We start from the raw sequence: 12,394 nt of genomic DNA, 5'->3' as shown, positions 1-12,394 counted from the left end.
AAATTACAATTTATATATTTTATACACAACATAGGATCGGGCTTCTGAGATAGGATGAAATTTAACTGATTCATTTACTTAACAAACTTTTTTAAAAGTGCCTACAGGGCACCCAGGACTGTTTTAAGCACTGGAGAGTTGGGAATAAATTAGGCAAAGGTTCTGCCCTCACTGAGCTCACACTGTAGTAGGGGGAACACAGACAATCGTCAACAGAATATTATAAACCCAGATACTAATAGGTCATAAAAAGAAAAAGTAGGATAAGGGTAGGAGAGGGAAGCAAGGGAGGCCTCTAGGAGGAGGTGACATTAGAGCAGAGGCTTCACAGAAGGGAAGGAATGACTCAGGTCAGGATGTAGAAGAGCGTTGCAGGCAGAGATCAGGACAAAAGCCTCGAGGTGGGAACTAAATTGAGGCCGTTTAAAGACTAGTAAGAAGATCTAGCAACTGGCATGGAGTGAGCTAGAGGGAAGGTGGTAGGAGATGAGATTATTGGGGTGATGAGGGGTCAGATCATGTAGCCAATGGAGTTCTCAAAGTGCAGTGCCACCCAGCTGAGTGTCTGGAAATTTATGAGCATTTCAGTTGTCACAATGCTCTGGAGCACTGCCAACATTAGTGGGTGTCTGGAGCTGTGAAGGGTCTGGGACATTACCCTTCTTGCCAGCTAACAAGTTCGCCTGCCACAGTTTCACAGGTGTTAAAAGACACAAAATGCTTCTGCATGTCTGTCTTTTCCTCTGAAGGGAGCACTATTTCTACCTTTTCAGGCTGTCTGCTATACAAATATGCTTTAAAAATTGGTGTGGGACAAAGAGCTATTGGTGTCTTGCTCATAAGACATGGAGAAACACAAGAGACCCCTGGAGAATTGTCCAACAATGGGCAGGGGTCATGAAGGCCAAATATCCCACAACACATGATGAAGAATTACCCAAAATGCTAATTGTCCTTTCCTTACACAACACGAAAGGCCTTGTAGGATAAAGTAGAGAATTAATTTTTTTCTAAGGGTTGATAAAATAAATCACGGGAGTTTGAGTTACAAAATTTGTTTAAGTTTTAAAATTTTTAAAAAGATAATTTTCACTACTAAGTTGAAAATGGAGTCAGGGAAAAGTTGGAGGCAAGGAGACCAGTTAGGAGGCTGTGAGAACCATCCCGGTGAGAGACCGTGGTAGCTGAAACCAGAGAGGGGAATAAGAATAGTAGTTAGAACATGAGGAAACCATAAGAACTGGTCAGCTTCACGGTGTGTTTCAAATGTAGAAGAAACAAGACTTACTGATGGATTGAATGTAGTGTGTGAAGGAAAGAGCAACGGAGTAAATACTGCTGTTTACTGAGATGGCTGAGATTGCGGAGGAATGGGGGATGGGAAAGAGGTGTAGTTTTGGACCTGGGGACTGCAAACCACCAGTTAGTTTTGTTAGTAGAGTTTACGGGAGATAATATACGTCGAGTGCTTGACACAGACCAGAGCCTATCTCAAACATTAGCTCATTAGCTTCCTTAGCTTTCCTTTTGTGGTATTTGACATTTTTAAGGACTCTCTTCCTCTAAAAATTCTGTTTCCTTTGCTCCTGCAACCTCTTTCTGTCTTTATTATGTTATCTTTTCAGCACATTTTACAGTTCCTCTTCTTAGACACCTCCCTTGCATGCTGGCCTTTCCAGTATTCTGTCTTTGAAGCTCTTCTCACAGTTTTGGTGTCTATCCAAGTCTTTTTCTTGAATAAATTTATATATTTTGTTAACTGCACAAAGTCATGTTTGGTTTTGTCCATTTAAACATTATCACACAATCCTATTCTAAAAGACAAATGCTCATTAAAAACAAACAAAAATAAAAACTCACAACCTTAATAACCTAGAAGATTTGTCATTTAAAGAAGGTTTAAAAGGAAAAAAAGGGGGTGGCAGAAGAGAGGTTTTCTTACAAGCTTTTCAGCAAGTGTCACATTTTCTCCTTAAATGGGAAGGATTTCAAAACAAAGGTGAAATGGCTTAAATAGAAGTATTCATAAAAAGGAACTTTACAGAACTGTCAACAATATTAAGACAACATTGACTAACCAGTTTCATTATGGCGTCTTCCCCCACTCTTCATTGTAGAGTTATAATATGCTTGTTTAATTAATTATATATTGTGAACATTTTCCATGTCACTACATAGTCTTCTAAAACATCATTAAAACAAATTCCTTAACATTTCATTATTTGGATATATCATAATTTATTTTGTTAATTCTCTATTATATTTTTACATGCTATTTTTTATTTTCAATAACTGCAAAGTTATAGAAAAATTGAAAGAACAATACAAAGAAAGTAAATTGCCTGCATGATGCCATCACCCCAGTACTTCAGTGTGTATTCCCTACACACGAAGACATTTGCCTCATGACCACACGGAGCCATTCAAATGAGGAAACTCACATTGATAACAGCACCATGGTCCCATCCACAGATCTCATTTAGGCGTCACCAGTTTTCCCAGTAAGGCCCTTTAGAGCAAAAGGATCCAATCCAAGATCACAAGTTGCTTTTATTTGTCCTGCCTCTTGAGTATTCTTCACTCTGGAACACTTCCTCAGTTTTTCCTTGATATTGTGACTTTGACACTTCTGAATATTAAAGGCTAGTTATTTTGAGAACTGTTCCCCAACTTTAACTTATCAGCTGTAACCTTGTGATTAGATTCGGGTTTTGCATTTTTTGGTAGAAATACCACAAAAGTGATGCTCTGCACGTCTCACTGCATCCTGTCAAGTGGAACACGATCTCAATTTGTCTTATTCCAGTGTGTTTGATGACTTGATTAATCGGTGTCTGCCAGGTTTCTTCACTCTGAAGTCACCTTATTCCCTTTGTCATTAATAAATATTTTGGGGGGAGATTATTTGAGACTAAGTAGGTATCCTGTTCCTCATTAAACTTGCATCCACCAATTTTATCATCCATTGACGTTTCTTGGCTGCTTTAATTATTACTGCGATTGTTGCCAAGTGGTGATTCTGTGGTTGTCTTATTTCTTTTACATTTATTGATTGTCATTCTACTGAAAAGAAAAGCTTTTTATTCTTTGAATTTATCCAATTGTTTTTATATTATGGGTTCTAATCATGACTGTTATTATTTATTTTCATCCCTCAAATTTCCCCAGTTTTGGCCAGTAAGAACTATTTCCACATGACTTTTTGTATCCATACAACCTCATAATTCTTTGAGAATTTTCTTAATTTCTGGTACAGCTAAGTGTTCCAGGCTTATCTTGTACTTTTCTTGTATCCAGCTCTACAATTAGCTATTTCTGGAGAGTAGTACTTTAGAAATCCAGATCTGGTTGCTACAATTGCATTATTAGCAGAATGTCACTCTCCCAGCCCACTCTCAGAACAGAGCTAGGGAAAATATGTATGTCTGTACATATGTACACTTACCTATATTGCTGTCTGTATTTCTTTCTAGTTCTATCTAAATTTCTATCTATCTATCTATCATCTAACCATGGGTTTTGCACCCATACCTCCAATCCTATGGACTCTCAACCACTGCGCCACCAGGGAAGCCCCACAAGGCTTATTTTAATTTCTTCACTTTCCATAGTTGTAAGTCTCTTTCCCCACAGTGAGGAACATGGATTCCATTATCTTCAATACATTCACTTATTTGTTGATCAGTCAAATGTAATCAATCTCCAATTGCAGCCAGGCAGGAACCCCACTGCCTGTCCACTTTCACTCCCTCCCCTACCGCAGATGCCCACATAGCCTGACTTGGCTCTGAAACTGTGCCCTGGCCGGCACCTCCACGCCTCTGGGGTGGAAGCCCTCCTCGCCCTGCCAGGCTTCAACGCCTGGCACCGAGCTGCCACCCCCGCCATTGTCCCCACAGATGCCCTCTGTTCCCTGATTTGACTCCACCCTGTGCTAAGGTGCACCAGTGCCCTGCACACACTCACACTCATGCCTGCCTTGCTTCATCCCACCTGATGGTTTTGGACTAAATTTAAGGCAGGTAGGGAGGCAGGTAGAAAGGAGGGTAGGCAGGCTAATGCTTTATTTTTTAAATATTTAGGTTGTTTCCAATTTGGGGCTATTATAAACATCTTTCTTATTACAGATCATATATTTTTAAAAACATAAATCTGCTGTATAGTTGTTTCCTTTCTTACCTCCTGAGGCCATGAATAAAGTTGGTATTCTCAGCTTCTTTCTCTGCAAACTTCTATTTATCTATCAAAACCTTAGAAAGATACTAGACTTATATTGTTTGGATGGAGGTAAGATGGAGTGAATAGCATATCCCTTAGTAAGATTTTAGTAAATAATTCTATCAGACTCTTCTATGAAACAATTTACCCTTAATTATTTTGCCTCTGCAGACTCAACAATCCAAAATGTTAACTTTTTTCTATTTCCATAATATAATACCCAAACTCAATTCAGTCAGTTCAATTTTGTTTAGTGTCAAAATAAATCAAGCTGATTATTTGATATCAAATTCACCAATATTATTTAGCATTATTTAAATGAACGCCTGGGAAGTTCATCCTTACTTAAATGCCATAGAACTGTAGAGGAAGTGGTCATATATTATTTCTAGTTTTCACTCTCTTTGTTGTTCCTCTTTTTATTTGGTAGGGAGAATTCACCTCAGGGAAACATACTCTAGAAACTCCCAGGAAAAAAACATTGACATCAACAAGTCATTTCCTAGTTTTTATTCCTTTTTTCTTACTAATATAAGATATATTATGACATTATATTAGAACATAACATCTTACCAGGAATTTAATTTCTTTGGAAATTTATGAACTTAGAATATTTTTCATCTGAGGGTCCTGGTTTTATGCAAATTTCTATTCACACAGTTCCCCACCATTCCTTACATTTTGTAGGTGCCAGCTAAGTGTGTAATGTTGTTACTCTGGAATTAATGATGAGTGAGTTAAAAGGAATGACTCATTCTCACTTCAAATCCCTTTTGGATGAATCCCGTGTAAATAAGTCTGCACTCATGAAAATCTGTTTCATGTACTATAGGTCTCAAGAGGCTGTCTGCAAAAAAATAAAAGGGGGGTTAAAGGAGAATTACATGATAAAATAAATGTTGAAAATGCTATTTCTAATGTTCTTTCTTTACAATTCATGAAGCACATTAGCATAAAACAGACTCCGGGAAGTACAGAAATCCTTCTTTGAAGGATTAAAATCCTTCTTAATCCAGAGTTTCCCAGATACTGACCCCATGTCAGTGTGTGTGGACATATTTATGTGCATAACACCCCACCAGCAATGCAAGCAGCTGGGATGCACACACACACTTTGCCCAATGCCGACTTTTATGAGTGGTATGATGTGGCTGATTGTTTGCAAACTGCGAACTCGTGTTAGAGGAGAATCTGTCCATTGTTGCCTGTTGCTACAGAATCACACCAGATGATCTGGTCTGAAAACAGTCTCTCACAACACAGGGAGGATTTTCAAGTGCCTAGATGAAAACTGAGAGGCAATTACTTAAAGATCAAAGGCAAACTTGTGTTTCATTTTAAAAAGGACAGAAATAGAAAAACAAAAATAAAGTTGTGATAGCTCTGGGCTTCACTTGTTTCATTCTTTTTTCAGCTGGGCACCAAAGAAGGTTACCTCACCAAACAGGGGGGGCTCATCAAGGTAAGGAAGCACGTTGCTGCCAGCCACAAAGAAAGAGAGCACATCATGGGGGCTCAACCCTCATTTTGACTTTTTAAAAAGCAGAACCTACTTATTTTGACCCAGTTATATTTACCTCTTTCCAGAGTTCATCTTTATGGCCAATATTAGTCAAAACTCTGGAAAATGACTTGACTATTCTTTGGCAAAGCCAAATGTATGAGAATAGCCTACATTTAATACCCAAGAAAACATATAATCCTTTTGATGCAATGATTGAGGATGAACGTAGCAAGTTAACTCTAGCACATATCTTGGCCTTTTAAGATTTTTTAACAAAAAAGAAGTCAAAATTGGATGAAATGTTTACCTAACAGTAGGCCCCAAAAGACCCGTCACCGACATGAATGTAACTATATTATAAAATCCCAAAGAAAACAAAATTTAGGACTTTACTAATTGGGGGGGTATCCTCTATTTATGTGATTATACCTTTAAAGTTACTCTATTCCATTTTCACGTGCCAAGAAGACCTTCATGGAATGTGTCTGTTCTTTCCCATTTTAAGAGTCAGGACACTTAACCTCTCTCAAGGATACTGGCCTGCTTGAATTTAACCTAAGTATTTAGTTATTTGTGTCCCTACTGGACTGGATGCTCCCTAAGGAGAGGAAGTATTCATGTTCATAGCATTATGTTTAAATCCAGTTACTTCTTTTAACCGGGACATTGCCACCCAACATCATTAGTGTTCTGTTAGTACATAAGAAAGAGGCAGTGGGTAACAGCTGTTTTTCCACCAATGTCATGGAGTTCTTAGGCAAGGTTTAGAATTGCATGTGGTTGAGCTTCCCAAACCTCAATCTGCTTATTTGTAAAACAAGAATAATAATATTGGGTTGGCCAAAAAGTTCGTTCGGGCTTTTCCATAGGATAGTAGAAAACCCCGAATGAACTTTTTGGCCAACCCAATATTTGGCAATGTTTGGGGATTGGCTATAATGTATATAAACCTCCAAGGATAGTATGTAGCCCTCAGTAGGTGCTGAACAATGATATCTATTTTTATTATGGAGTTTTATTAAGATTATTAAGTCTTAATAAGATGGAAACTTCAGCAGTTTGTTATAAATCACCTTGAATGTTTATGATAGGTTATTTCTTTTTACTTGTTTAAAAATGTTGATATCAAAAAAAAAAATGTTGATATCTTTGCCTTCGTTGTGAGCTTAATGCATGGAATCATTTTAATTTTTGAAACTTTAAAATTTTAAGTTTTATTTTGAAAGTTTTTCCCTCAGAAACAACACCGCAAGAATATCTTATTGTATCTAATCTTTTAGGTATTTTTACAACAAAAGGAAATTATCTAGTTCAAATATTGTGGTCCTGTATTCAAAACCTACATGTTTTAATTTTTTTTTTTTCTCAGACCTGGAAAACGAGGTGGTTCACTTTGCACAGAAATGAACTGAAATACTTCAAAGACCAGATGGTAAGAAACATGGTCATATATTTTCCCTTTAAAAATGAACCCTGTACCACTATGGAGAACACTATAGAGGTTCCTTAAAAAACTACAGATAGAACTACCATACGACCCAGCAATCCCACTGCTGGGCATATACCTTGAGAAAACCATAATTCAAAAAGAGTCATGTACCACAATGTTCACTGCAGCTCTATTTACAATAGCCAGGACATGGAAGCAACCTAAGTGTCCATCAACAGATGAATGGATAAAGAAGATGTGGCACATGTATACAATGGAATATTACTCAGCCATAAAAAGAAACGAATTGAGTTATTTGTAGTGAGGTGGATGGACCTAGAGTCTGTCATACAGAGTGAAGTAAGTCAGAGAGAGAAAAACAAATACCATATGCTAACACATGTATATGGAATGTAAAAAGAAAAAAGTGGTTCTGAAGAACCTAGGGGCAGGACAGGAATAAAGAGGCAGATGTCGAGAATGGACTTGAGGACACGGGGAGGGGGAAGGGTAAGCTGGGACGAAGTGAGAGAGTGGCATGGACTTATATATACACTACCAAACGTGAAATAGATAGCTAGTGGGAAGCAGCCGCATAGCACAGGGAGATCAGCAGCTCGGTGCTTTGTGTCCACCTAGAGGGCTGGGATAGGGAGGGTGGGAGGGAGACGCAAGAGCGAGGAGAAATGGGGATAAATGTATATGTATAGCTGATTCACTTTGTTATACAGCAGAAAATAACACAACACCGTAAAGCAATTATACTCCAAAAAAGATGTTAAAAAAAAAAAAAGAGCCCTGTAGATGAAATGTCTGCCTTCAAAATCCCTGAAATTTTATGAGCACCTGAAACATCCTATAAACGATTGGAGATGTGAATTCTTGATTCCTGATATGAGCAGTGTTCTTTTGCAAAGACGAGATGTGTATCCCAGACACGGCTCTCTCAGGCTGGCTAACCTCTAGCTCACTGAGGACATCATTCCCTCCATCTAAGGCAATGGAATTGTTCTCTTGCCATAGTATTAACTGTCTCTTGCAGCAGTGTCCTCCTTTATTAAAAATATGTCCATTTCTCATGCCGATTTCATTAAACAAATTAAAAATTATTTCATCTCTCCTACACAAAATTTCTGAGTAAGTGGATGTTTAAAAACATGGGAGACAAATATGACTCCCTTCCACGTGTTAAAAATCCATCTCCACCAAATTTAAATTGACAAAGAAAATCTCTTCCTAATGTCCAGTTTCATGAAAAGCCAATCCCCAGAGGAGCATGTGACTTCCCTTAGGAAGGTTTTCTATAATCAGTCCCCATAGTGGAAGGAAAGTTGACAGTCGCTCATAGTGCAGACTTGTTAGGGGAACAAGTGATGTACAGATTTGTATGTGTGTTCTTATGATGACACAGTTTGCCCTTTTATTTTTTTAAGTCACCAGAACCAATTCGGAGCCTAGATTTAACAGAATGTTCGGCTGTACAATTTGATTATTCACAGGAAAGGGTGAACTGTTTTTGGTAAGTTGTTTTATAAAGTAAATGTTTTTAAAAGTCTTCTTGCCAGACAGTTTAGCAGAAGAATAAAAAATTGTATGTTTTAATGTGTACAAATGTTCTGATCTGAGGCAAGTGGGTTTAACCGTCACACAGGGCATGTATGTCAGAAGTGCTTTCAGCCGAGTGTGACATAATACCTCATTTAAAGTGACTTAAACAAGTAGGAAAATCTCCTGGGTATAATTGTTTAGGTTGTACACTGCTGATGCACTGCACAAGTAGGATGCCATTCACATCGTAGACAGCTTTTATTCCTTTGAGGTGTTTTATTCAATTTCAATTACAACCTTGTTGACTCCAACAATGAGTGATTTGTATAATGATGACAATTCTGGCAGATGGCACAAAAGTGTTTTGTTCTGTCACAATCAGTATATCATGACAATTTTATAACTGGGAGAAGTAAAGTATCTTGAGAAAAGAGTGTCTTATTTCTCACGCTGAACTAGTTGAAGGTACGTTGCAGACATCATGGCACTTTATCCCTGAATACTTAAATTTGCATCTCCTAAGAAAAAAAAATCACCTATAGAACTACAATACCATTGTCACACCTAAGAAAATTAACATTAACTACTATTAATTAATGATTGTATAGTATCAACCAATAATGGAAATCTTTTTAAAATTCACATAAAGGTACCATATGAATTAACAAGGGGTTATATTTCTCATATAACAAGCAATTGGGAGATAGGCAGCTACCTTGACAAGGTCAGGTCCAATGTCTCGATAATTCTCTTGGTCTTTTCCTCACGCTTACTACCTCAGGGTCCAAGAGAGCTACTCTAACTGTAGGCCTCACATTTTCATGTAAGCCATAAAGAAAGATGCTGGGATGGTATTAGCCAGGTCTGCCCTTTGTATCAGGAAAGCAGACATTTTCCCAGAAACTCTTCTATCGGATTGTTCCTCATCTCATTGGCCAAGACTGAGTCCCATGGCCATCACTAGCAGCAGAGGAAGCTAGAAAACAGTATAGTACGATCATAAGTGGCTCCGACTAATTATAATTTATCACCTGGGGTTCTGTTAGCAAGAAGAGAGGAAAAATTATCTGTATTAACAGGCAATTAATCATGTCTTTCCCAGGGAGGACCAAACAATGACAATTCCAGCAACTGGTTCTGTACACAATATCACACCTTCCCCCCAGCTCCCCCTCTCTCTACTCACTGCCCAACCGGACCTCACGTCAGGGTTTACCTTTTATACACAGGGACTTCCCTCTTGTCTATTCAACATTAATTACTGGTATAACCAGATGTGCTGCTTTGGTTTTAGGATATAGAAACCCTTCTGATTTTACTTTAAGGCTTTTTTTTAAATTAATTTTTTATTTTTGGCTGCACTGGGTCTTTGTTGCTGCGCGCGGGCTGTTCTCTAGTTGCGTCGAGTGGAGGCTGCTCTTCGTTGCGGTGCGCGGGCTTCTCACTGCGGTGTCTTCTCTTGCGCGACACAGGCTCTAGGTGCTCGGGCTTCAGTAGCTGTGGCACGTAGGCTCAGTAGTTGTGGCTCGCGGGCTCAGTAGTTATGGCTCACGGGCTCTAGAGCGCAGGTTCAGTAGTTGTGATGCATGGGCTTAGTTGCTCCGCGGCATGTGGGATCTTCCCCCATCAAGGATCAAACCGGTGTCCCCTGCATTGGCAGGCAGATTCTTAACCACTGCGCCACCAGGGAAGTCCAAGGCTTTATTTTTTTCATTTTTCACAAAAAGGACAAAAAGATTTTTAGTGTTTGGCATCTCAACTGTAAGGACAGGAGGTGTGGGCGAGATATAAGCCTGACGATTTTGACTCTATAGCCAAAGAGACAAAGAAGGAGTTAACTCTATTCCTAGAACAGTCTTTCATGCCAGTAGGCAAGTTTGTCTTCCCTTCAGCAAAGATTAACTCATGGCCAGAAGTGGGCAAAATAAATAGTTGAAGAGATTTATTGTCTCTTTTTCCTGCCCTGAAAAGTTAAAACTGTCTTCATCCACAGAGGGCAGTGTCATCCTCGCTGAAGTCAGCTAACACAAATGAGCTCCGTCAATAAACTCTCTTATCTGTCTTTGAATCATAGCACAAGTTCTGAGTCATTTAACAGATCAGCTGAATAAACACATATGTGTATTCAGTCTAAGACATGAACAATAAAGTGATCTGGGGGTGACCTGGACCTTTTTTTTCTTTGGGCTCTCATTAGAAAATACAAATCTGGTCTGTAATATGAATCTGCAGCCTCAACATTTCTGCGTTTGCTGGCAGGACTAGCTCCATATATACCGGCTCCTCAAGTTCTCACCCAGGTTCTTTGTCAATTCTTTTTCCCCTTGGAATACTCTAATTAGTGCTCAACTAATAGATGTTCAACCAACTATCTGGAGTGTCTTACATTCTTTCTTTTGTCTTATCAGCTTAGTATTTCCATTCAGGACATTTTATCTCTGTGCAAAGACAGGAGTAGAAGCTGACGAGTGGATCAAGATATTACGCTGGAAGTTGGTGAGTTATTCATGCCTCTGGATACCTAGTACTCAGAAATCACATGTTGATGATTTCAAACATATTTCTATTGAAAGAGTCAGACAACCCCCGAGAACGGACGGGAGGTCTACTTGCAGACTTATGGAAGAGTCTGTTCATTCTTCTGGGATGTGGAAGGGATGGAGAAAGGAGTAAAAGAAAAAGAACGAAAATGCACTGGGGTCTCAGCCCCAGAGCCTAGCCTCACACCCTGGTGTCTATCAGGCTTCCTTTAAGTGTGTGGGCTGGTCCAAGTTTGCCTGGAGGAGGACATGTGGGACCAGAGGCCAGACAGAGGAAAGCAGACATATTTCTATAGTAGAAAATCCTTTTATTTTGTCAGAGAAGGAGGCTTGCCAGAGAGACTTAGCTTCATGTTCAGTGTAAGCGTTACTTTGTGCCAGTCAAGGACCAAAGGTGTGTTAATTTATCTGCTTTCTATGTACCTCCCAGGAGGAAGACAAAGGGCTTATAAGAATTTACTAGTCTCATGCATTTTTTGTGTGTTTGCAAGTTAGTGAGTTGTTAGCCAAGAACTTGTCCTTAAAGCTTTCTCAAATTTCCTATAAATACCATCTTGAAACCCATCATGTTTTCAACTACAGACAATTATTCCTAATTTTTAAAATGAAATTAGCTGATATATACAATCTTATTGAATATTCCTTTCCAAATACTGGGATTTTTGCTTTTGGTTATCTTTTCAGTTTGAGATCCAAAGAAATATACTACTCATTCTGAGACAGTTCCAATGTATTTGATATTCAATGGGGAAATACTCTGCCATATGAAGCTTCTGCTCAAATACGAATCATTTTTTATTTCTTCTATTTTGTGACTATGCAAGTGACACAATCATTATAGAAAATTTAAAGTAAAAATATATCAAATGTACATCCTTTCAGACTTCTCCCTCTGCAAATAAATATTAGAAACAAAATTTCATCATTCTGCAGTGTTCTTTACTTGCTAACTCCACTTAACAATATATCATGAACATCTTTCCAAATCAATAAATTTAGATCTATATCTTCATTTTGATTCGTTGAATAGTACTGCATTTTATGGATTACTAAAAGTATTAGGCCAGTTCCCAATTTGTGCATGTTTTAGCAACCACTTTACAGTATAGTCTCCTGAGAAAAATACAGAAAACCAGAATAAAACTTGGGGAGGAG

General features: G+C 38.5%; 1 protein-coding gene across 1 annotated transcript in view; it reads left to right on the top strand.

The window, feature by feature from the left end:
• The window catches only part of DAPP1 (dual adaptor of phosphotyrosine and 3-phosphoinositides 1), a 58,488-nt gene that overhangs the window by 44,044 nt on the left and 2,050 nt on the right, over positions 1-12,394 (top strand). The window contains exons 5-8 of the mRNA XM_024736047.1: positions 5,633-5,680; positions 7,092-7,154; positions 8,585-8,670; positions 11,108-11,195. Coding sequence (XP_024591815.1) covers positions 5,633-5,680; positions 7,092-7,154; positions 8,585-8,670; positions 11,108-11,195 — 285 coding nt within the window. The remainder of the gene's footprint in view (positions 1-5,632; positions 5,681-7,091; positions 7,155-8,584; positions 8,671-11,107; positions 11,196-12,394) is intronic.

This window comes from Neophocaena asiaeorientalis, unplaced genomic scaffold, assembly GCF_003031525.2.
Source record: "Neophocaena asiaeorientalis asiaeorientalis breed wild unplaced genomic scaffold, Neophocaena_asiaeorientalis_V1.1 scaffold7, whole genome shotgun sequence".
Classification (NCBI taxonomy): domain Eukaryota; kingdom Metazoa; phylum Chordata; class Mammalia; order Artiodactyla; family Phocoenidae; genus Neophocaena; species Neophocaena asiaeorientalis.
Note: the sequence above shows the minus strand (reverse complement) of the source record. Positions and strands in the feature narration are given on the sequence as shown.